This window comes from Phyllopteryx taeniolatus, chromosome 3, assembly GCF_024500385.1.
Source record: "Phyllopteryx taeniolatus isolate TA_2022b chromosome 3, UOR_Ptae_1.2, whole genome shotgun sequence".
NCBI lineage: Eukaryota > Metazoa > Chordata > Actinopteri > Syngnathiformes > Syngnathidae > Phyllopteryx > Phyllopteryx taeniolatus.
Genome location: NC_084504.1, coordinates 28974662 through 28999852, shown reverse-complemented (window position 1 = coordinate 28999852; position 25191 = coordinate 28974662). Strand labels below are relative to the sequence as shown.

The 25191-nt window shown below is 43.4% G+C and overlaps 1 protein-coding gene across 3 annotated transcripts in view; it reads left to right on the top strand.

Annotated features, from left to right (window-relative positions):
- Positions 1 to 25191, top strand: part of ptar1 (protein prenyltransferase alpha subunit repeat containing 1) — a 74032-nt gene that overhangs the window by 965 nt on the left and 47876 nt on the right. For 2 of the 3 annotated variants that reach the window (XM_061768307.1, XM_061768306.1), the window contains exons 2-3: positions 10991 to 11160; positions 20952 to 21018. In XM_061768307.1, the coding sequence (XP_061624291.1) occupies positions 10991 to 11160; positions 20952 to 21018 (237 nt within the window). The remainder of the gene's footprint in view (positions 1 to 10990; positions 11161 to 20951; positions 21019 to 25191) is intronic. The other variant, XM_061768308.1, reaches the window with a different exon arrangement.

The following is a 25191-nucleotide window of genomic DNA, read 5'->3' as shown; positions in this document are numbered from 1 at the left end:
ATTTATTTCCAAACAGAATGAAGCCAACAGGCCTGCAGTAGAAAGTAACTATATACATATATACTATAACTATAACTCTCAGTGTCTAATGACAATGATTACTAGGCACAAATATTGAGAAATACATTCTCAATGACAAAAAAACAGTCATTTACAGACAATCCAGTTCAAAGTACTCCATAGATCAGACGTTACGCGATATGCAGCAGTATGCATAAAATGGGCTCTTCAAAACACTCCAGACACTTATTTTCATGCTCTTTGGCATTGTACATCCGTACAGCGCTTCTGGTCGCTAGTTACACAGAAACCTGTGTCAGTTTTGTACTGTAGAATTCTGATTTCTCCTAATCTTTGGCTGCTGACTTTTAAAAAAAATATAGATCTTCCAAATAAACACGCTCAATCAATAATTGTAATTCTAGCAATCACTAAAAAAACAATAATGTTCACTGGAAAGATAAACAAGCTGTCAACATTAACCAATGGCAAAATCTTGCCATAGAGTATAGAACACTAGAAAATAACTGCCAAACATAATAAGCAAATGGATAACGTTAAGAAAAGTTGGTCACCTTTCATGAAAATGGTGAGCCCTGTGCATGCCATAGGGTCACTTGCATGCACTTGAACCCCTATCCTTCTGGATCTGCGGTGTGGGCCTCTGGGGATGCTGGACCTGTTTCCCCCTCCTCCCCTTGGCTCTGGTTGTATCCGTGTTGTGTATCTGCTTTCCGTCCCTGGGTGCCGAGGAGGTGCTCGCTGGCCCCACTCCGGGGGTCTCGTCCTGTTCTCTGGGTGGCGGTTTGGTGGCCGTTCTGCTGCGTCCTCCTCTTCCCTCTCCCCCGGGGTGCTCCGCCGTGGCTGTCGCCCCTCTCTCCCTCGGGGTGTGTGGGTCCCCGGATGACTTGGGGCTTATGGTAGGGTGTCAGAGCCTCCTGCCTTTTGGGCCCTGTTCTGGTCGCTGGGTGATGGTCGGTTTGGGGGGGGATTAGCTGTATGGTGGGAAGGGGGTGCGCCCCTTTTCTCTGTGGTCTGCCAGCCGGTTGGGCCGGGACCGCAGTAGCCTAACCTCATATGGCTCACACGCTGCACATTATGTACATACTGTGTAGCAGTTATAGGTCAAATAAGAATTTAATTAATTTAAGAGAAGGTAATAAACTGGGCGTGACGCTTGTGTTACTTCCGGTTTATCGTAATTTTAAATTTAATTGATAAAATCAAACTCATATCTCGGAAAAGGGCACCACGTCACTTTTTGCAAGTATATACTTTTGGAAAAATGACGAAAAACCTTTAATCAGTCTCATAATCCGGAGGTTGCTACACTCTACGACATTTTGAGTCCTAGGTTACAGAGGTTTATTTATACTCAGAACACACAAAATACGACCAAGAGTGGAACTTTATGGTTTATTTAATGAAACACACAACTACAAACTACAAAAAGAAAATAACGCGGAGGGTAAAAGAAAGTAAGAACATGAGGTGTACGAAAATGGAAAAGAGGACATCATGTGTGTGGTCGCTGGGCTAAAATTAAATGAGCGTGTGAGCATTTAATGTTGGGATTTTGTATGAAGCTAGTAAATGATGATGTACATCATAGTAAGGATTGCAGTATCGACTCACAAACGCAGATCAACTGGTCTTTGGGGGTGGTCTTCCTCTGGACCTCAGGCGGAAACGAAGCCGGTTTGGTTGAAGAAAAACCAGATGCACAAAAATATAAAGTAAAAAGAAATAGGAAAGTTGTTGTCCCGTTTGGGATGCTCTCATAACTTCCCTGCCGGTTGACCTGATGGCGGGCCGAGCTCTGGCCCTCAGAGGCGTACGGGACCCTTCCGGGATACCGGGAGTCGCTCGCTGAGGCCCTAACGACCGATCGTGGTTAGGGAGCGCGATCGGAGTCGCATGGCCGACTTCTTCGATCGAAAACGCTTCCGGCTTGGTTGCAGCGGGCGTTTGCGCACGTGGTGGCTACTGGAGGCGCCCGAGGACAAAGGGTACAAAAGAAGGGGGAGAGTTGGCCGGAGGCCACCCAGCTAGCGAGCTGCCAGCAAGGTACGAGGAGAAGTAAAACAAGACTAGCCTGAACTCAACTCCCAGAGAAAGGTGTGAGTTTCGAGTTAAATACCCCAGGGGCGGGGCGTAGGAAGAGGGAGTGCCGACTTTTAGACCACGCCCACCAGCCTGAATCTTGTCTATAAATTTGAGTAAATGGGTTTAAAATCATATTAATCTAAAACACTCCCAACTTTGTACTCTCAAGCATAGAATCATTGTTTAAATTTTGGTCGTGGCAGGTGGGTTGCTTATTGTTCAATAGAACATTTCGTACTGTTTGATTCTGATTCTGATGAACAGCTTTCAAAATCATGCCGAGTACTTGTCAAAGTGAGAATGGGGACACAGACACAAAGGCATACAGTTGGAATATTCCTACAGAGTTTGCAAGATAAAAAAACGGACATTTTATCTTCCCTTAACAAACATCAAAGGCACGTCCACAAGTTCTGGCGCTTGCAGTTCCTCTCAACGCCAGTGGGTGGAGCCTCAGGCACATGGGTGAAGATTAACCACATAGTCTTCCCCAACCATTTGGTCCGGGAAGGTGTCTTTTGAAGACAGGAATCAAGATTTGACAGGAAGCTGCTAATTAGTTTAAGGTCCACTTGACGTACACCAGGCACTGTCCTCGTCGCCGTCTCACAGCGGGGCAGCGTGGAGGACTGGGGTTCTCAGGTGGTCGCGAGTCTCTGTGGCGCCTCGATTTGCGGAGCGCATGTCCGCTACAAGTGTATATACTTCGCACATTCACATCTCATTCAGGGTCCCCTGGGGGACTGGCACGAGGCATTATGGGGTGGGCACCGGGCTGGGTATTGGCACATCTGGCTGGTTTCCGGTCTGGTCGCCCCACCCCTTCTCTGCCCTGCCGGTCCTCCAGTTTTAATGCATTATACACCCATCTGTGGGGGGAGGACAGTGTCGGGCTGGGGCGGACACTCGGCCAGGTGTTCCGGGACTCCAGCCTGGTCTCTGGCCGCCATTGCCTTTACCAGGTGGATTTTTAATGTACCACATACATTCCCACATCCTTTGGGAAGCTGGTTGGCCTGGGTGGGGGAGACGGTTACAGGTCATCATTGCCTTGTGACCATCTCGCCTCACCCCTGTCAGTCTCTCCAATTTGAATGCACGACACCCCACCACACATGATCACGGTACAGGGATAATGGTTGCCAGTTGGGGACCAGGTAACCATAGTAAGCGTGGGTGCTAGGAATTCACATTTCTCTGAGTTTGACTTCTGGGGCCCCCCACTCCCTCTTCGGTTGTCGGGCCGCGGAAATATGGGGGTCCGCTCCTCTCCCTTCTCTTGGCGCCCTTGCCCGTCCTTGCTCACGATGGGCTTGCTTTTGGCGGGCTATGACTGTTTTTGGGTGGCGGCTGGCTCCTGCGTTGGGCCCTTTTGGTGGCTGTGTCCCCCATGCTCTCCGGGTGTGGTGGGGGCGGCGGTGGTGGTGGGGCGTGCTGGGTGGGGGTCGTTGGTCCAGCGCCTGTGCTCCTCCCTTTGGAACTGGTCGGGGCGCTTCGGTTGGGCTGGGGACTGCCCTGGGTCCTGGGGAGTAGGTGGCATCCCCCTGGTTGGGTCCCCCGCTGGACGGGCTCGCTGCCTTGAAAGAATCCCACCGCACAACTCGTCAGTAGCACTGCCTTGCTCATTTCCCACATCTTGTCCTGTCCTGCCCTTTTCCGTACTCTCTCATCTTGTTCTCTTGGTTAGTTATTGCATGTCCTCACTGGGTGTGTGTCCCCCCCCCCCCCCCCTCCACAAATAACACGATTTGACTGTTGACTTGTGCTCAAATACCTAGACTGTCTAAATATTGTTCTGCTGTGGTTCTCACCCCTATTCCCCTTGTCCACCCTGTCCCTCTGTCCCCTAAACTCCCCTTTTTTTGTTTTGTTTTTGTTTTAAAAAAGACAGGAGAATATGCCAAATCATGTTTGCACAAATGTATTTCAGTTCAGATTTTGTTTTTAAAAAAATTTAAACAAATGTCCAAAAATTAAGATGACATCAAAATGTAACCCTAATTAATTATTTTTAACTAAACAGACAAGTTTGTCACTACAGCACACATTGGCAAATACAGGTAAATCTGGCTATAACACTGCAGAAAGAAATGTATTTGATGGCGTTCTTCATGTCTTGCCAACGTTAACTGGTTTTCGTCACATTGTACATGTTTGGGTTTTCTTGAGTGTGTTTTGCAGATGTTCTCTTCTTTAGCAGAAGCTGTTTATTCATCCCATGAGGGAAATTAGAGTTACTAGCTACTCGTCTTATGGAATTGAACTTGGCTGACCAGATTGTTAGTTAATCATTTACCAGTCAATATTGCCTAAAAAGACTACAATTCAATAAATAACATAGAATAGATAGTATTTGTTGACAAAAATTATTGTCTGACTACTTTTACCATGTCAATCACAAGCGCAGCCGATAATAGATTTATAATTAGATGATCGAGGATGCAGAGGCGGAGCTTCCGCCTACAGACAACATATGCGTGGAAAGATATTTTGACATGATTACGTCAACATTAAAGTTTGTTGTCTTAAAGAGACACTACAATTCAATAAATAACATTCATACCATAGGTAGTGTTTTTTTGACGATCATAAAATGATTTTCTGACTAATTTTACCACACCAATCACAAATGCGGAAGCTAGTAATTTTGTGATTGGATGATAAAGGATGCGGAGACGGAACTTTTGCCTGCAGTGCGACAGCTTTACTACTTATGCAGCTGAGCAGACAACTACTTTTCATCTTACGGCAATGTTTTATGCACGGAGTCAATGATCGTTACACGGTGTGAGAAGAAGCGCAACAGAGATCCTTCTGTTTGTCGATACCAAGACCGTTCGCAAACGGAAAATAGTATATAAATAGAAGTGATATTTCGATGAACATTTTCAACGTACTCTAAATTATTTGTAAAACGGGTCCTTTGTAACCCAAGGTTTCACTGTATTCTATTGGTTATTACTCTTATTTTTTTATTTAAATTTTTTTTTAAATAAAGTACAATATTGTAAGTGTTATTTTTCCTTATTAATAGGGACCCACGTAAACTATCCATCCATCCATCCATTCTCTGAGCCACTTCTCCTCACAAGGGTCACGGGCGTGCTGGAGCTTCATATACAGATCCTTTCCCAAAAATTTTAATATCATGGAAAATGTATTTCCATAATTCCATTCAAAAAGTTAAACTTTCATAGATTATAGATTCAGGACCTACAATTTAGACAATTTCAAGTATGTATTTGTTTATTTTTTACATAATTTGGGCTTCCAAATAATTTTAATCAGGAATTAAAATTACTGTGAAGAAATAAGCCCAAATTTTGCAGGCCTTAAATGTTTTAATGTTTTAGATTCTCAGTGGGGTTTAGATCCGGCGAGTTGGCTGACCAGTCAAGCACTGTGATCGTATGAGCATCAAACTGGGTTTTGGTGCTTCTGGCGGTATGGGCAGGGGCCAGGTCCTGCTGGAAGATGAAATCTGCATCTCCATACAGATCCTCAGCAGAAGGAATCATGAAGTCTTCTAAAACATTCTAGTAGACCGTTGCGGTGACCTTGGATTTAAGAAAGTTTACCAACACCTGCACTGGACATTGCACCCCAAATCATGACTGACTGTGGATATTTCACACTGAACCTCAAGCAGCTTGGGTTTTGTTCTTCCCCCGTCTTCCTCCAAACCATTGGACCTTGATTCCCGAATGAAGGGCACTCTTTACTTTCATTGGAAAAGATGACCTTGGACCACAGGCCAACAGTCCAGTCCTTCTTCTCCTAGGCCCAGTTGAGCTTCCTACGTTGGCTCAGGCTCAGAAGTGGCTTGACACGAGGAACCCGACAGTTGTAGCCCATCTCCCGGATGCGTCTGAATGTGGTGGTTTTTGAAGCTGTGACTCCCGCCTCATTCCACTCTTTCTGGATCTCTGCTGGATTCTTGAATCTTTTCTGTTTGATAATCCGCTGAAGCCCACAGTCATTTCTTTTGCTGGGGCATCTTCTCTTGCCACATTTTGTCCTTCCACTAGACTTTCCATTGATATGCTTGGACACAGCACTCTGTGAACAGCCAGCCATCCTATGGAGGGTATCAATGATGGTCTTCTGGCCAGTTGTCAAGTCTGCAGTCCTTCCCATACTGAACCCAACTGAAACAATTCAACCAAACGGAAGCAATTTAATGACACCTGGGGAAACCTGTGGAGGTGCTTTAAGTTTAGTAGATGATTAGTGTGTTTAAAACACCCAGTTCAAAACATTTATGGCATGCAAAATTTGGGCTGATTTCTTCACAGTATTAAAATTTTTTTTTTTTTTATTCCTGATTTCGGGAAGCCCAAATTATGTTAAACAAATAAATACTTGAAATTGGTTCAATTGTGGGCCCTGAATCTATAATCTATGAAAGTTTAACCTTTTTAATGGAATTATGGAAATAAATAAGCTTTTCCATGATATTACATTTTATTTTGGAAAGGGTCTGTATTACTCCATTGGACAGCAAAGCCGTTTTAGGATTTTATTTTTAAATTCGCCCCGGAGCGTCAATGACGTCTTAATCACCTCGCCTCCTGGTGGCTGGCTGACTAGGTTCCGCGCACTTATGCAAATGAAGCAGTTTTCATATGCAGCAGTGCCCGCATTTTCAAATATAAAAAATCATTTAATTGCGGCAGCCAAAATCGCTATCACAATTAAAATTTGATTAATGGTGTATCCCTAAGCTAAGGTAACAACAGGTAACCCGTGCAAACGCCACTCCTATGCATCTTCCTTTACAACTTTAGCTCACTGGACAATAAACTAAATCTAAAAATGGAATGAACATCAAAACACACAACGGGCCTCCTTCTTTCGGCAGGGCAATCTCTCAAATGTTTAAATAAACATTAACATGAATGATCGCCTGTTCTTCCATCCATCCATTTGCTGTCCCGCTTCTCCTCACTAGGGTCGCGAGCATGCTGGAGCCTATCCCAGCTATCTTCGGGCGAGAGGCGGGGTACACCATGAACAGGTCGCCAGCCAATCGGAGGGCATATATAAACAAACAACCATTCACACTCACATTCAAACCTATGGGCAGATTAGAGTTTGGAAATCAACCTACCATGCATGTTTTTGGGATGTGGCAGGAAACCGGAGTACGTGGAAAAAACCCATGGAGGCACGGGGACAACATGCTAACTTCACACAGGCGGAGAACGGATTTGAACCCTGTTCCTCATAACTGTGAGGCAGATGTGTTCACCAGTCGGCCTCGCCTGTTCTTACATTGTTTAAAAAAAAAAAAAAAAAAAAAAAAAAAAAAAAAACGTGACTATTTGAACTAGGCTTTACACGATCAGGCTTTTTGGGGCCGATCAGCAATTTTAAAAAAACGATAACCGATCTGATCACAAGATGGAGCAATGTTTCCATTTACATGACTTGTTTATTTATTGTATATACTTGTGTACTTTATGACTTGTTCATTTATTGTATATACTTGTGTACTGTATCCATCCATCCATCAATTTTCTGTCCCGCTTATCCTTACTAGCGTCGTGGGCGTGCTGGAGCTCATCCCAGCTCAAAATTATTCTCGAGCATTTTAGACAAAAGTTAAAACATCAATGACCTCTAGGGGGCATTCAAGGATTGGCCACTGACATAAGTTTAGGTCAGATCAACATTACAACATGACAGAAATAATGTGTGATAACTTACTGTAATTAAATTACACCGATTTAAATGTCTTGCGCGGAGTTGATCGGATTGGCGAAATATGACATGAAAGCCGATCAGCATAAAATGCTAATTATCGTCCGATACCGATCACACTGATCAGATCGGTGTAAAGTCTAATTTGAACCTGTGTATTATTAAAGTTCGTGAAGAAAAACATTTTTCATTGAGTTATCAATACTCTTTCCACAATAACAAAGTACATTTACAGTATAAATCACATCTCATTTCAGTCTCATTGTACTTGTGTATAGTGACAATAAATGGCTTTGTTTTATTCTATTGCATTACATATATTTTATACATAATTATAAATCATATGGCATTAGTATAGTACTATTTAACTTTTTATACTTTATATGAATAAAAAGGCATTCTGATATATGACCAGTTTGATAAAAATACAATTCCAGTGCCACCAGAAAGTATTCACACCCCTTCACGTTTTCCACATTTTGCTATGTTAAATTTATTCTAAAGCTGATTTGAGTAGTTTTGTTAAAAAAAAAACATCTACCTAAAATATCCCATAATGACATATTTTTAGACTTTCAAACATAATGGGTACCTAAGTATTCATACCCTTTGCTATGACACTCAAACTTAAGCTCAGGTGCATCTGATTTCCACTGATGATCCTCGAGATGCTTCTACAACTTGAATGGAGTCCACCTGTGGTAAATTCAGTTGATTGAACAGTATTTGCAATGGCACACACCTGTCTACATAAGGTTTCATAATTGGCAGTGCATATCAGAGCAGAAACCAAGCAATGAAGTCTCAGGAATTGTCTGCAGACCTCCGGGACCGGATTGTGTTAAGGCACAAATCTGGGGAAGGATACGAAAGAATTTCAGCAGCATTGAAGATCCCGAAAAACACTATGGTCTCGATTATTCGGAAATGGAAGAAGTTTGGAACCACCAGGACCCTTCCTAGATCTGGCTGCCTGACCAACCTGAGTAACTGGGGAAGAAGGGCCTTGGTCAGAGAGGGTGAACAAGAACCCTATGGTCACTAAGGCGGAGCTCCAGTGTTCCCTTGCGGAGATAGCACTGTTCAGGTCGTCAACTATTGTTAACACACTCCACCAATCAGGCCTTTATGGTAGAGTTGCCAGTCGGAAGCCACTTCTCACTAAAAGACACATAGCAGCCCGCTTGGAGTTTGCCAAAAGGCACCTTAAGGATTTTCAGACCTGCAGAAACAAAATTCTCTGGTCTGATGAAACCAAAATAGAACTTTTTGGCCTGAATTGCTAAAAAGATTTTCTTAAAAATACTAAATGTCTGGAAAAGAAGAGGCACTGCTCATCACCTGGGTAACTTCACACTATGGATGTGAAGCATGGTGGTGGCAGCCTCATGCTGTGGGGCTATTTTTCTGCCTGCAGGAACTGGGCGGCTAGTCCGCATAGAGGGTAAGATGACAGCTGCCATTCTTCAAGAGAACTTGCTCCGGAGTGCTCTGGAACTCAGACAAGGGCATCAATTCACCTTCCAACATGACAATGGCCCAAAGTACACAGCCAAGATAACAAAGGAGTGGCTTCAGGAGCAGCCTGTGAATGTGGCCCAGCCAGAGCCTGGACTTGAATCCAATCGACAGCTCTGGAAAGACCTAAAAATGGCTGTCCACCGACGCTGCCCATCCAACCTGACTGACCTTGAGAGGATCTGCAGAGAAGAATGGCAGAAAATACCCCAAAACAGATGTGCGAAGCTCGTAGAGACATACACAAGACTTAAGGCTGTGATTGGTGCCAAAGGTGTTTCAACAAAATATTAAGCCAAGGGTGTGAATACTTATGTACCTATTGTTGAAATGTTTATATTTTCAATATGTCTGAAAATATTTTTTTACTTTGTCATTATGGGATCTTTTATGTAGTTTAAAAAAACGAATAATAATTTTTAATCTATGCTCAAATCATCTTTAGAATATGTCTATGACAGCAAAATGTGGAAAAAGTGAAGGGTTGCGAATACTTTTTGGTGGCACTGTATATACACTATACATAAGGGGTCTCAGCTCCAGCTTTCCATCAGTTTGGGGGTCCTCGGCCTCAAAATTGTTGCAAGCCCTTGATATAAACCATGAAAAAAAATTTCATTTATCAGTATCTGTGGAAAAAAAGTTGCAGTTTACGTTTTTTTTCCTCTCTCTCTCTCTGCGGATACATGTGCATAATTGATCCTATGATCCTATTGCCCACTTGTCTGTCTACAATCATAATAACGGTAAAGATGTAATCGCTCTGACGCTTTCATAAATTCATGCATATTCATGTCTCAGAAGTAACATTTGTTTTGCTGTCTGCTGTTGTGTCAATGCAAAATTGCTGCCTCATTCTCGTAGCTGACAGGTCCCTCTGGTGTATTGCAACAACATAGTGAGGCTTTCTCCAGTGGTATTAAAGATAAAAAGAAAAAAAAGGACCGTTTGGAACAGAACCCAAAAATTTTCTGAAGACACTAAGAGGCATTCATGTTAGTTTCCATGTAAAAGCCTTCTTAAGCAATCGGAGAAAAATCCTATCGGTCAAAAAATGTAATGAGTATCTTCAGAAAACGTTGCAAATCGTGAAACTTCATTACAGACACCTAACAGAAAAGACAAATGACATGAAAAGTTGGAAAAATATCACTTCGGACAATTTTTTTCTTTGAAACTATTATGACCTTTTTAACTGCCACTCATTCAAATACTGACATCAGTAAAATTTGATTTTCAAAAGGAAATTCAGTGCGCCATGTCTTCACCGTTATTGATGAAATTATATGAAAATGACTCATGTCCTTTTGTGACATTTTTGATAGTTGGTGTGTGATGAATGTTTTTCCATTGTAAAATGTCTACCTTGTATCAGTAAAGGTTGTGAAACATATCATATTGGAACTGTGTGGCCAGTAAAGCCGATGCAATTATTTCAAGGCAAAATTATAAATCTTCACATGATATTTAGGCATAGAAATGTTCACTGATCCCATTATTCATTAACTGTGTTTAACACTAGTCACCTGTTCACGTTTTGTCACTTATCATTTTCCATTGGCATACAGAAGAACATTCCCTGCATACAATTCTTACCTGTGTTGTTACTACACAAATAAAAAATATACTAGTTCAGCCCTAAATCCATTGTCTCCTTCCCCAGTGATGAGATTGGTGTGATTCCATGTCCAGAGGGACGTTACAACCGCAGTCCCATCGTGGTGGTGGAGAACAAGTTGGGTGTTGAGAGCTGGTGTGTCAAGTTTCTGCTACCATATGTGCACAACAAGCTGTTACTCTACCGCCAGCGTAAACATTGGCTGGATAAGGAAGGTAACTGACTCCAGTGAACATCCAGTCAACATAGAATTTTGTCTAGAACCAAACTAATGAAAAGCAAACAACAACAACAAAACCTCATCAAGTTGCTGTATTTAGACAAAGTCAACCTGACAAATGTCAAGCCAGACCACTTTATGATGCTAAAAAAAATAGTTCAGGGCTGTCAGGACTTGTTTACACACGGTATTCCTTTGTTTAGTTGAGATCTGCAAAATCAGAGACACTTATTATACGCTCCAAAGATGCTGAAATCAGCATTAGCTGTAGTTGTTACAGGGTTACAGTTTGAATATTAACTGATACACATTACCCTTCCCTGAGCTGTCACCTTATCATGGTGGAGGCGTTTGTGTGTCCCAATTATCCAAGTAGCTAAGTTGTCTGGGACTTTGTGCCCCTGGTGGGATCACCCATTGCAAACACGTCCTTGGTGAAGGGCCAGAGAAAGTACAGCTCAAAGACCTGCTCATGGCGATGACGATATGTGGTGTTTTCCCTCGCCCGAACGTGGGTCACCGGGCCCTCCTCTGAACCCACCACCTGGGGTAGAGGCCAAGGAGGTTGGGTGCAAAACGAGCTGCGTGGTGGCCAAAGGCGGGGACCTCGGCAGTCCGGTCCCTGGCTACAGAAGCTAGCTCTAGGGACATCGAATGTCACCTCTCTAGCAAGGAAGGAGCCCCAGCTGGTGTGCGAGGTTGAGAAGTTCCGACTAGAGATACAGCTCCCTCCAAAAGTATTGGAACAGCAAGGTCAATTCCTTTGTTTTTGTTGTATACTGAAGCCATTTGGGTTTCAGATCAAAAGATGAATGAGATAAAAGTTCAGGAGTCCAGCTTTTATTTAAAAACCTATTGGAACATGTGACTGATGTGTTGTTTCGCGTTGCTCAGGTCTTGCCTTTTAGATTGATTGCTTAAACATTGGATTGTGCTTGTTTTTCGCTTTGGGTTTCACCTGTGAAAACTGAATTTGCTGTTAAGAAAACATGAAGACCAGAGAGCTGTCAATGACAGAAAAGTAAATTTATTTTGAAGCTCAGAGAAGTGGGAAGATCGATCAGAGCTATTGCACAAACATTGGGCCTAGCCAATACAACAATTTGGAATGTCCTGAAAAAGAAAGAAACTACTGGTACACTAAGCAACAGACATTGAACAGGTCGGCCAAGGGTATCAACAGCAGTTGATGACAGAAACATTGTGAGAGCTGTGAAGAAACACCCAAAGACAACAGTCGGTGACATCACTGCCAACCTCCACAGGGCAGAGGTGAAGGTATCACAATCCACCGTTCGAAGAAGACTTTGAGGGAAGTATACAGGCCATAACACAAGATTCAAACCTCCCATTAGCAAAAAGAATCCGGAGCGCAGATTGGATTTTGCAAAGACGAGTTGAGATGAGCCACAAAGGTTTTGGAACACAGTTTTATGGACTGATGAGACCAAGATTAGCCTCTACCAAAGTGATGGAAAGGCCAAAGTATGGAGAAACCAAGCATCTGCTTATGATCAAAAACACAAGCTCATGTAAATGTAAATACCATGAAATAAAAGCTGGAATTCTGAACTTTTGTCTCATATTCATCTTTTGATCTGAAACCCAAATGTCTGCAGTATACAACAAAAACAAAGGGATTCACCTTGCCATTCCAATACTATTGGAGGGGACTGTAGTGTAATCTGGCTCACTTCGACACACTGCTTGGGCTCCAGTACCAGTCCTCTTGAGAGGGGTTGGACTCTATTCCACTCTGGAGTTGCCCAGTAAGCGCCAAGTAGGTTTGTGGGCATACTTATTGCCACCCGACTCTGTGCCTGTATTTTGGGGTTGTCCCGTGGATGAGACGGTAGCCTCCCTCCGTCTTCGGGTGGGGGGGACGGGTACTGACCGTTGTTTGTGCCTATGCACCAAACTGCAGTACCCACCCTTTTTTGAGTCCTTGGAGGTGGTGGTGGAGAATGCTCCCGCTGAGGACTCCCTCATTCTGCTGGGAACTCCCTCTTTTTGCTTCCAGTGATACCTGGAAGGGTGTGATTTGGAGGAACGCCCGCAACCCCCCTTCCCCAATCGGTGTTGTGTTATTGGACTTGTGTGCTTGGCACAGATTGTCGATAACATGTTCAGACATAAGGGTGTCCACGTGTTTACTTGGCACCAGGACACCCAAGGCTGCAGTTCAATGATCAACTTTGTGGTCGTGTCATTGGACTTGGGGCCGCATGTCTTGGATACTTTGGTGAAGAGAGGGGTGGTGTGTTTGCTCCGATAGTGGGGGAAGATGCCAGTCCGACCTGGCAGACCCAAACGTATTGTGAGGGTCTGCTGGGAATGTCTGGCAGAGTCCCCTGTCAGGAGTTTCAACTCAACACTTTGACCCTGTCCCGGTGGAGACAGGCGCCTCGAGTCCGAGTGCACCATGTTCCGTGCCTCCATTGTTGAGGGGCCGACCAGAGCTGTGGCCCTTATGCCTGTCGTGGCAATCCCCAAACCTGTTGGGGGACGTCAGCGGTGAGGGATCCCATCAAGCTGAAAAAAGACTCCTATTGGGCCTTTTTGGCCTCTGGGACTCTGGAGGCAGCTGATTGGTACTGATTGGCCAAGCAGAACGCAGCTTTGGTGCTCGCTGAGGCAAAAACTCTGGTGTGGTAAGAGTTCGGTGAGGCCATGGAGAAAGACTTCCAGACGGCTTTGAGGAATTTCTGTTCACCATCTGGTGTCTCAGGAAGGGGAAGCCATGCAGCATTAACAGTGTGTATAGTGGGGATGGGGCACTGCTGACCTCAGCTCGAGACGTTGTGAGTCAGTGGGCCGAATGCTTCGAAGACCTCAATTCTGCCGACACGCTTTCCCATGAGGAAGCAGAGTCTGGGGACTCTGATGCAGGTTCTCCTATTTCTGGAGTTGCGGTCACCAAGTTGGATAAAAAGCTCCTCGGTGGCAGGGCCCCGGCGGTGGATGAAATCCTTCTGGAATTCCTAAAGGCTCTGGATGTTTTTGGTCTGTCCTGTTTGACACACCTCTGCAATATCGCGTGGACGTCGGGGACAGTACCTCTGAATCTGCCGACCGGGGTGGTGGTCCCCACTTTTAAGAAGAGGGACAGTAGGGTGTGTTCCATCCACAGGAGGATCACACTTTATAGCCTGCCTGATTAGGTCTTTTGGAGGTGTAGGAGAGGAGAGTCCGTTTGGAAGTCGAACCTCAAATTTAGGAGGAGCAGTGTGACTTTTGTCCTGGCCATGGAACAGTTTAACCAGCTCTACACCCTCAGCAGGGTTCTGGCGGGTGTATGGGAGTTCGCCCAACTAGTAGGGCTGTAACGATTTTGTAATTAAACTGAAAATTGCGAGGCATACGTAACATCGACGACAAGAGCTGATCTGCTAGTAAATCTTGTATTAATTAGGAAACGCGCCTACAATTATCGAATTAGTTTACGCATGTTAATGTTAAATGTATTAAGCGATGGTGCAATGTTAGGGATTATGTCACAACATAGAATGCATTAACTTCAAATTCAGAAATTGACAATAAAAACAGAAAAACACTGTACTTAATATTTTCCTGGATGATGCATTTGGGATTAGCCTTTGAAGTTGGTAATAGTGAAAAATGAACTGAAACAGACAATGATTTTAGTCAATTATTTTCCAGAATGAGAGTGCTTAAAGAGGAGGATGCTATTCATGTGGCACAGCTTGAAGTAGGCATCAGGTGCAGGTGGTCTGGCGCTGGCTCATGTTGGAGGCCAAAACAAAAAAGCAAAGAAATTAGGCAAATTTACTTATCATCTTAGATTTTTACATCAACATGTACTTGAGTGGTGTAAATAAATGTTTTTCTGCGTGAAGAAAATTTGTGGATTTTGCCTTATTGTAGTCCTCATAATCTTCCAGATTTCTTCATTTATGTTAAAATAAAATAAAAAATAATAATAATAAAGATTCTTTGCGGTGGCATGTTTTCTTTTTTGTCACCATTTTCATGCTTTGGTTTTTGCATGTCTGATATATTCTTCCTAATCAGTCAAAAACGAGTTTAATTCAAGTTGTAGCCTGATGTTGTTCTACTCTTTTTATTTATTTTTATTTTTTTAAAGCTTGCTTACTGTAATCATGTCACTCCATGCATCGCACCACACTGTCCCTAAAAGGCCAACCAAGAACAGCAGATGCAGTCATTTCCCCCCTGACTTGAAATTCCGGTTTTAGGTCAATTAGGATTACCAAAATTATTTAGATTTGTTAAATCCTAAATATTTGTCTTCTGCTGTGGTGTGGCAACTCCTGGGCAAGAGTTTTTTTTTTATTATTTTTTTTTTATTTGTTTATTGTTGGGCGGCACGGTGGGCGACTGGTGAGAGTGTCTGCCTCACAGTTCTGAGGACCGGGGTTCAATCCCCGGCCCCGCCTGTGTGGAGTTTGCATGTTCTCCCCGTGCCTGGGTGGGTTTTCTCCGGGCACTCCGGTTTCCTCCCACATCCCAAAAACGTGCATGATAGGTTAATTGACAACTCTAAATTGCCCGTAGGTGTGAATGTGAGTGTGAATAGTTGTTTGTTTGTATATGCCCTGCGATTGACTGGCAACCAGTCCAGGGTGTACCCCGCCTCCTGTCCGATGATGGCTGGGATAGGCTCCAGCATGCCCACGACCCTAGTGAGGAGAAGCGGCTCAGAAAATGGATGGATGGATGGGTGTTTATTGTTGTTTTTTTTTTTATTATTTAGTTATTTAATTTCTGGTTTGAAAATCGGGTAGGAAGTCTGTTATTTAAATTTTTACATTGTTGCAGTTTATGGAACAGAAAGCAGGTCCGTATCATAAACGCCACAGTTCTGAGTATTTTTTAAACAGTATTTATTTTGTTAGAGAAAAGTTTCTGTTTTTGTATATTTTGATATTTAATTTCTAGTTTACAGCACAGACCGAAGTTTACGTACTCGGTTACTTTTTTTGGGTTACAATCATGTATAATTCTCTGCTCAAAATAAATAGTCGAGTTTTCGAATTGTGTATCAGAAATCATGGTCACTATCAAATAGTGACCTTGGTGTATCGTTACAGCCCTACCAGCCAGTCTACATGTGCTTTGTGGACTTGGAGAATGCTTTCGACTGTGTCCTGTGGGGATTCCTGTGGAAGGTGCTCCAGGAGTGCGGTGTACCCGACTCCTTAATAGGGCCTTTTCGGTCCCTGTACGAACGGTGTCAGAGTTTGGTCTGCATTGCCTACAGTCATTTGGATTTGTTTCCAATGAGAGTCAGCATCCGCGAAGGCTGTGCTTTGTCACCAATTCTTTTTAGAAAATTTTAAATTTCTAGGCGCAGCTGAGGCCTTGAGAGGGTCTGGTTTGGTGGCCTAAGTATTAAATTTGTGCTTTTTGTAGATTATGTGGTTCTGATGGCTTCGTCAAGCCGCGATCTTCAACTCTCGCTGGAGCAGTTTACAGCAGAGTGTGAAGCAGCTGGGATGAAAATCAAATCTCCAAATCTGAACCCATGATCCATATTCGGAAGAGGGTGGAATGCCCTTTCTGGTCAAAGGAAATCCAGCCACTAGAGGAGGAGTGCAAGTGTCTTGGGGTCTTGTTCATGAGAGAAGAATGGAGCGGGAGATCGACAGGCGGATTGTTTGTTGCAGCTTCTGCAGTGATGCGGGCGCTGCATCAGTCTGTCGTGGAGAAGGCGCCGCCGAGCCGAAAGGCAAAGCTCTCAATTTACTGGTCGATCTACTTTCTACGCTCATCTACACTGACAAGCTGTCGTAACAGAAAGAACAAGATCATGGGTACAAGCGGCCGAAATGAGTTTCCTCCGCAGGGTGTCCTGGCTGTCCCTTAGAGGTAGGATGAGAAGCTCTGTTATCCGGGAGAGTCATCAGAGTTGAGCCGCTGCTCCTCCTCATAAAGAGGAGTCAGATGAGGTGGCTCTGGCACCTGGTTAGGATGCCCCCCCTGGACGCCTCCCAGTTGAGGTATTCTGGGCATGTCCCACCGGGAGGAGGCACCGGGGACAACCCAGGACACGCTGGAAAAACTGTCTCCCGGTTGACCTGGGAACGCCTCGGTATCCCCCCGGAAGAGCTGGACAAATTGGCTAAGGAGAGGGAAGTCTGGGCTAACCTGCTGAAGCTGCTGCCCCCACAAGACGATAAGCCGAAGATAATGGATGAATGGAATAAATGTTTTTCTAAAGCAATACTATGAAGATTGTAAACATTTATTACAAATGTCTTTTTTTATTTTGCCATCATGAAGAAACCAAATTTATATTTTAAGGTACCGTAATTTCTTGTGTATAATGCGCACTTTGTATAATACGCTCTCCCTAAATTGACCTCAAAATTCTGGAAAACCCTTTTACCACTGTATAATGCATTTTTACAATGCATGATTTTGCTTCTACCCATATGATCAAAACATGAAGTATTATCTATTTTGTTAGTTTTTTTCAAATAAATCTTCTGAAGTTAAGCACTTTGTTTGAACACTTAATCCTTTTTTTTTTTTACTTGCTCTTTTTTTTAAATTTACAGCCCTACTTTTATTTAGTAAATTAGAAAACACACAGTTGTGCTCATATGTTTGATTACCCAGGCAGAATTTGTAAGATGGGTACAATTCTTTCAAGAAAACATGAAGGACCAGGCAAAAGACATTTTATTTTAATGGGATTCAAATTAAACGGTCAAAGGTTTCAGAAAAGCATTATCAATAAACATAACATAACCATAAAAAATTAATGATGGTTGTTGTTCAGTCATCAGTCATATTTTAAAAAACAACAAAAAAATATATAATAATATTTCACAAATTCTGCTACGGTATGTAAACTTATCAGCACAAATGTACATATATGCAGTCATATGTACCCCTCTCATATTGGAATGAAAGTGTAGGCTACACCTTTTTTACAACCACTAGCTGGCGGTGGCATTTTGGAATGAAAGTGTACAGCTTTTGCCTAACCACTAGGTGGCGGCATACATTTATAAATTGTGAAAGTTTTTTTTTTGTTTGTTTGTTTTCTCCCCCATTTGCCCCTATACCTATGTATAATGCGCACTATTGAGTTTTGACAATATTTTTTGGGGAAAATGCGCGTTATACATGAGAAATTACTATTCAAATTTACTGTTTTACAAAAAACTGACATGATGTAATGCTTGATTATTTTCTGACTTTTCAAAGAAGCGTACTCAACCAACTCAAATTTGGGTATAAAAAGGGTGTAATCTAGTTGAAAATGTCCAATATGGTAAAACTTTGAGAGCTCACTGAAATTGAAAAAGTTCACTTTAAAGCACTTCATGACAGGGGTCATAAAGATCATAAAGGGGTTTATTTTTGTGATAAATTTGATAAGCACTGTATTTATTTACATGTGCCACAACATACATGCTACACAATAATATACCGTATTTTCACGACCATGGGGCGCACCGTATTAAAAGGCGCAGTCTCAGTTACGGGTCTATTTCTGTATTTAACACATACATAAGGCGCACCGTATTATTGCGCGCAGGCATGGTAAAACATATCCAAGCTTAAACCATACGGTAGCATGCATGCACGCTAAAACAATGTTTTTAAAAAGGCAGCGGGAGCCAAACTGAGTTCGGTAGTAATTTATTGAAGTATTTAACAACGTACTCACGTTATTTTTTTAAATCAATCCTCATCCACAAATCCATCAAAGTCCTCATCTTCTGTATCCGCGATGAACAGCTGGCCAAGTTCTCCAACAAACATGCCGGGTTCCCTCTCGTCAGAGTCAGTCTCGTTGCTGGGGGGCTGTTCAGCAATGATGCCGGCTTTTGCGAAAGCTCGGACAACACTCAAAGCAGATACATTAGCCCAAGCATCCACAATCAATTCACACATGGTGGCGTAACTCGCCTGGCGTTGCCTCCCAGTCTTAGTAAAGCTGTGTTCGCCATCTGTCATCCATGGCTCCCACGCCGCTCGCAACTTTACTTTGAACGCCCTGTTTACACCGATGTCCAGCGGTTGGAGTTCCTTAGTTAAGCCTCCCGGAATGATAGCAAGCTCAGAGTTCATTTGCTGCACTTGGTTTTTCACAGCGGCTGAGAGATGGGTGCGCATGGAGTCACAGATCAACAGGGACGGTGACGCGTGGAAAAAAAACATCCGGTCTCTTTACGTACACCACACTCAGCCACTCTCTCATTTTCTCCTCGTCCATCCAGCCCTTAACGATGACTTCGGCTGGTAACTTTTCTTTCGGCAGCGTCTTCCTCTTAAAAATCACCATAGGTGGCAGTTTCTGTCCATTACCATGGCTACCAAGCACAACAGTAAAAGCCGACTTCTCGTGCCCCGTTGTGTGTATCGCTACCGTGCTGGTCCCCTTCTTCTCGACAGTGCGGTTCACTGGGATGTCGAAAGTGAGCGGCACCTCGTCCATGGTGATGTGGTTGAGCTGGATGTGTTTGTCGGCAATCTTTTTACTGCAGTAGGAGCGCAAGATGGCCAGTTTTTCCTTGTAATCCGCCGGAAGTTGCTGCGCCACGGTAGCCCTTGCCCGGATGGATAGATGGCGCCGTTTCATAAAACGAAAGCACCAAGACAGACCTTGAAAATGTTCGATTTTCATTTCTTCTGCAAGCGTTATTGCCCTCAGTCGAATGGTGACTGTAGAGACGCTTCTCCCGGCTGTTCTTTGATCATTAATCCATTGCTCGAGTTGGTCTTCCAACTCGGGCCACCTCGCCTTGTTTCTGCGGAAACTCAGCTTCGTCTTCTTGACTTGGCGAAGCTCGTTTTCCTGCATCCTCCACTTGCGAACCATGGATTTGTTTATCTTGAATTCTCTCGCGGCTTCTCGAGTCCCATGTTTCTCCGTGTAACTGACAGCTTGCAGCTTTAACTGTGCTTCGTAAGCGTGTCTCTTTGTAGGTGCCATTGTAGCCAAACCGATGTTTTGTACAATGCACACCCCGGCGCTATATACCTACTGGGGGTGTGGCTTTAGAGTCCTCCTCCACGCACCCTTCCCCCTTTACGTCCGCATGCTGTCCTCAGCCACGTCCGCTTTTCCTCTGTATAAGCAGCGTGTCGGCAGGAAATGCTCCTAGTCAGTCAAGCGGTCAAAAAAATAATAATTTGGTCAAGCGGAGCGCTCATCACACAACATTTATGGATGTTGGACCTCGGTGCACACACATGGCGTGTCGCATAATAAGGCACCCTGTCCATTTTGGAGAAAATTTAAGACTTTTAAATGTGCCTTATGGTCGTGAAAATATGGTACATTCGCTCTCCCCTTGACTGGGTATACCTTCGGTGTAAATGCAATCCATTGTTATAAATTAGTGATTCCCAACCACTGTGCTGTGGCACATAAGTGTGCCATGAGAGATCATCAGGTGTGCCACAGGAAATTATCGAATTTCACTTAATTTGCCGAAAAAAATATAACAATGAATTTGTATATATGCCAGCAATTTATAATAACAGGCAGAGCAATTAAATGCACTTCCGCTAGATAGCAGAACATACAATTAACACAAAAAGTAGTGTAGCTTTGTAGGCCCAGATTTCACACTGTGTGAGTACATTTCTGAGTAAACTGAGATGAGATTATCATTTTTCAGTGCATATACTTTTTGTGATATTTTTGTTTGGGGGTGTAAACATTTAAACACATGAAAGAAATGTAAAGTATGTTCCTTGTCTCATTGAATGTTAGAAGGAAACACTTATGAATAATGATTACAGAACAAATCTCCATTAATGATAACGTTTGTTTTCCCTCAGCTTTAGTGGATATCACGTCCACCTTGTTGCTGCTTAATCCTGACTTCACGACTGCATGGAATGTCAGGTATAGACACAAATCCTCGATGGCAACTGCCATCCTTAATGGTACATCATCTCAAGCTAAAACAGCATACAACATACCTGTGATTGTGTCATTGCCATGCCATTGTTTTTTTTTTTTATGTCAGCATATGGTGGTACAAAGTTTGTGCTGTATAATCACGTTGAATGCAAAATTGCCTTTGATAAATCAAAAAGTTTTGCGCATTAAAGCGCTCAAATTGGTGGTTGATGCAAGAAAAAATAATATACAGGAGAACCTCGGTTTACGAACTTAATTGGCTCCGAGACTCTTTGTAAACCAAAATGTTCATGAACCTTAGCACATTTTCCATGTGGAAATAAAATTTGTTTCAGCCCCAGAACCGTTTCACCTTCATGCATGCACCTTCATGCATGGCCGACGCAGATGCTTGGCAAGGAGTGGACAGCAGGCCCCAGGCCTAGTCGAAATGCCGAGCTGGTAGCCTCCTGCTGGATGACTTGCCTGCACCCCAGCTCGGGCGGTGGGCAGGGCCGTCTTTGTAGGGCTTACGTGTAAGAAAAAAAACCTTTGCCATCCTGCGGCCCTCTGTTATGTGCACAAGCAGTGTCTGAGCCGTGGGAGCAAAGCAGCTAGCCTGGCCAGCGAGAGCTCACCGGACGCGACCAGGGCTTCCTAATTAGCACAATCACTTGCGTGGGATCCATACTGAGGCCTATTTAGGGTATAAAAAAACAACAACAAAAGATGTGTATCTTTGAAATACATGAAGCACAGAGCCAACAACATTCATGCTCTGAGAGAGCAAGCAGAACTGAACGTTCTGTGTGAATGCTGTGACTGCAAAATGAAGCATAGTTAGTGAACCGAAGAAATATTTGTCAGAAAATTGTGCGTAAACTGAATTGTTCGTGAACAGGAGCATTCTTGGACACAGGTTCCACTGTGCTATAAAAGATTTCATTATTTATGCAGTCCTTGATTTTATCATCTTTTTTTTTTTACCCATAAGCTGTATTTGCCGTCCATCCAATGTTTACATACGTACAAGTGAGGCAAAAAAGTATTTAGTCAGCTGATTTTAAACAAATTTATTAGCAATTTATGGTGGAAAAGTATTTGGTCAATAACAAAAGTTCATCTCAATAGTTTGTTATATACCCTTTGTTGGCATTGACCGAGGTAAAACGTTTTCTGTAAGTCTTTCACACACTTGCTGGTATTTTGGCCCATTTCTCCATGCAGATCTCCTCCAGAGCAGTGATGTTTTGGGGCTGTCGCTGGGCAACACAGACTTTCAACACCCTCCAAAGATTTTCTGATGGGGTTGAGATCTGGAGACTGGCTAGGCCACGCCAGGACCTTGAAATGCTTCTTACAAAACCACTCCTTCATTGCTCGGGCGGTGCGTCTTGGTACCTTAGCAGAAAAAGAGCCCGAAAGCATGATGTTGCTTTCACAGTAGGTGTGGTGTTCTTTGGATGCAACTCAGCATTCTTTCTCCTCCAAACACGACAAATTAGTTTTTACCAAAATGTTCTATTTGGTTTCATCTGACCATATGACATTCTCCCAATCCTCTTCTGGATCATCCAAATGCTCTCTAGCAAACTTCAGATGGGCCTGGACATGTACTGGCTCAAGCAGGGTGACATGTCTGGCATTGCAGGATTTGAGTACCTGGCGGCGTAGTGTGTTACTGATGGTAGTCTTTGTTACTTTTGACCCAGCTCTCTGCAGGTCATTCACTAGGTGCCCCCCCCCCCCCCCTCCCGTGTGGTTATGGAATTTTTTCTCTCACCGTTCTTGTGATTATTTTGACCCCACGGGGTGAGATCTTGTGTGAATCCCCACATCGAGGTAGATTATCAGTGGTCTTGTATGTCTTCCGTTTTCTAATAATTGCTCCCAAAGTTGATTTTTTTTCACACCATGCTGCTTACCTGTTGCAGATTCAGTCTTCCCAGTCTGGTGCAGGTCTACAATGTTGTTTCTGGTGTCCTTTGACAGCTCTTTGGTCTTGGCCATAGTGGAGTTTGGAGTGTGACTGTTTGATGTTGTGGACAGGTGTCTTTTATACTGATAAGTTCAAACAGGTTCCATTAATACAGGTAACGAGTGGAGGACAGAGGAGGCTCTTGAAGAAGTTGTTACAGGACTGTGAGAGCCAGAAATCGTGCTTGTTTGTACACTGACCAAAAATATAAACACAACACTTAATCCATCCCACCTCACAGGTGTGGCAAATCAAGATGCTGATTAGACAGCATGATTATTGCACAGGTGTGCCTTAGGCTGGCCACAGTAAAAGGCCCCTTTGAAATATGGAGTTTTGCTTTATTGTGGCGGTCTGAGAGGGTCAGAAAACCAATCAGTATTTGGTGTGACCACCATTTGCCTCAGGCAGTACAACACATCTCCTTCACATTGTTGATCAGGTCGTTGATTGTGGCCTGTGGAATGTTGGTCCACTCCTTTTCAATGGCTGTGCAAAGTTGCTGGATATTTGCAGGAATTGGAACACACTGTCGTATACGCCGATCCAGAGCATCCCAAACATGCTCAATGGGTGACATGTCCGGGGAGTATGTTGGCCATGCAAGAACTGGGATGTTTTCAGCCTCCAGGAATTGTGTACAGAGCCTTGCAACATGAGGTGATTGTCATGGATGAATGGCACAAGAATGGGCCTCAGGATCTCGTCACAGTATCTCTGCGCATCTGTGTACGTTGCCCATAACATACGCCTGCCCATACCATAACCTGACCGCCACCATGGGCCACTCGATACACGTTGACATCAGCAAACCGCTCACCCACATGACGCCACACACGCTGTCTGCCGTCTGCCCTGGACAATGAAAACCGGGATTCATCCATGAAGAGCACACCTCTCCGACGTGCCAGACGCCATCGAATGTGAGCATTCGCCCACTTAAGTCAGTTACGACGAAGAACTGCAGTCAGGTCGAAACCCCGATGAGGACGATGAGCATGCAGATTAGCTTCTCTGAGACGGTTTGTGCAGAAATTACTTGGTTATACAAACCGATTGTTGCAGCAGCTGTCCGGGTGGCTGGTCTCAGGCGATCTTGGAGGTGAACGTGCTGGATGTGGAGGTCCTGGGCTGCTGTAGTTAAATGTGGTCTGCGATTGTGAGGCCTGTTGAATGTACTACCAAATTGTCTGAAATGCCATCGGAGAGTGCTTATGGTAGAGAAATTAACATTCAGTTCACGGGCAACAGCTCTGGTGGACATTCCTGCAGTCAACATTCCAATAGCACGCTCCTTCAGAACTTGTCGCATCTGTGGCATTGTGCTGTGTGATAAAACTGCACGTTTCAGAGTGGCCTTTTATTGTGGCCAGCCTAAGGGACACCTGTGAAATAATCATGCAGTCTAATCAGCATCTCGATATGCCACACCTGTAGGGTGTGATGGATCATCTCGACAAAGGAGAAATGCTCACTAACACAGATTTAGACAGATTTGTGAACAATATTGGAGGGAAATGGCCTTTTGTACATGTAGAAAAAGGTTTAGATCTTGGAGTCCAGCTCACAAAAAATGGGAGCAAAAACAAAAGTGTTGCGTTTATATTTTTGTTCAGTGTAGGTAATCAACTATTTATTTTCCACCATAATTTGCAAATAAATTCTTTAAAAATCAAATTTTCTGGATTATTATTATTGTTGTTTTTTTCTAATTTTGTCTCTCATAGGTGAGGTATACCCATGATGAAAATTGTAGGCCTCTCATCTTTTTAAGTGGGAGAACTCGCACAATTGGTGGCTGACTAAATACTTTTTTCACCCTTGTATACCTCTAAAATGCTATTATTGGCGCAGCAATAATTATGCCATGGTCACAATAGTGTCCATTGAGAAATTCTGTTCACTAATTTAACAGTATTAACTGTCAGATTTTTTTTTATATTTGTAATTGGATACTGCCTACTAACCTTGATTTCCTTTTATTTTATTATTATTTTTTTTTCTTTGCTTGAGTCCAAAAAATCAAGTCATAAATGCAGGAACACTCTTAAAGGCATGGGAATCCTTAGTTTCCTTTCCTCCGCTTAGTTATATTGTAGGATGATTTAGTTTCTGAGCAGCCTATGTAATATGTTTTAATTTGAAATATGGACATTCCATTTTAAGAAAGGGAAGTGTGCAAGATTTCTTTTGGAACT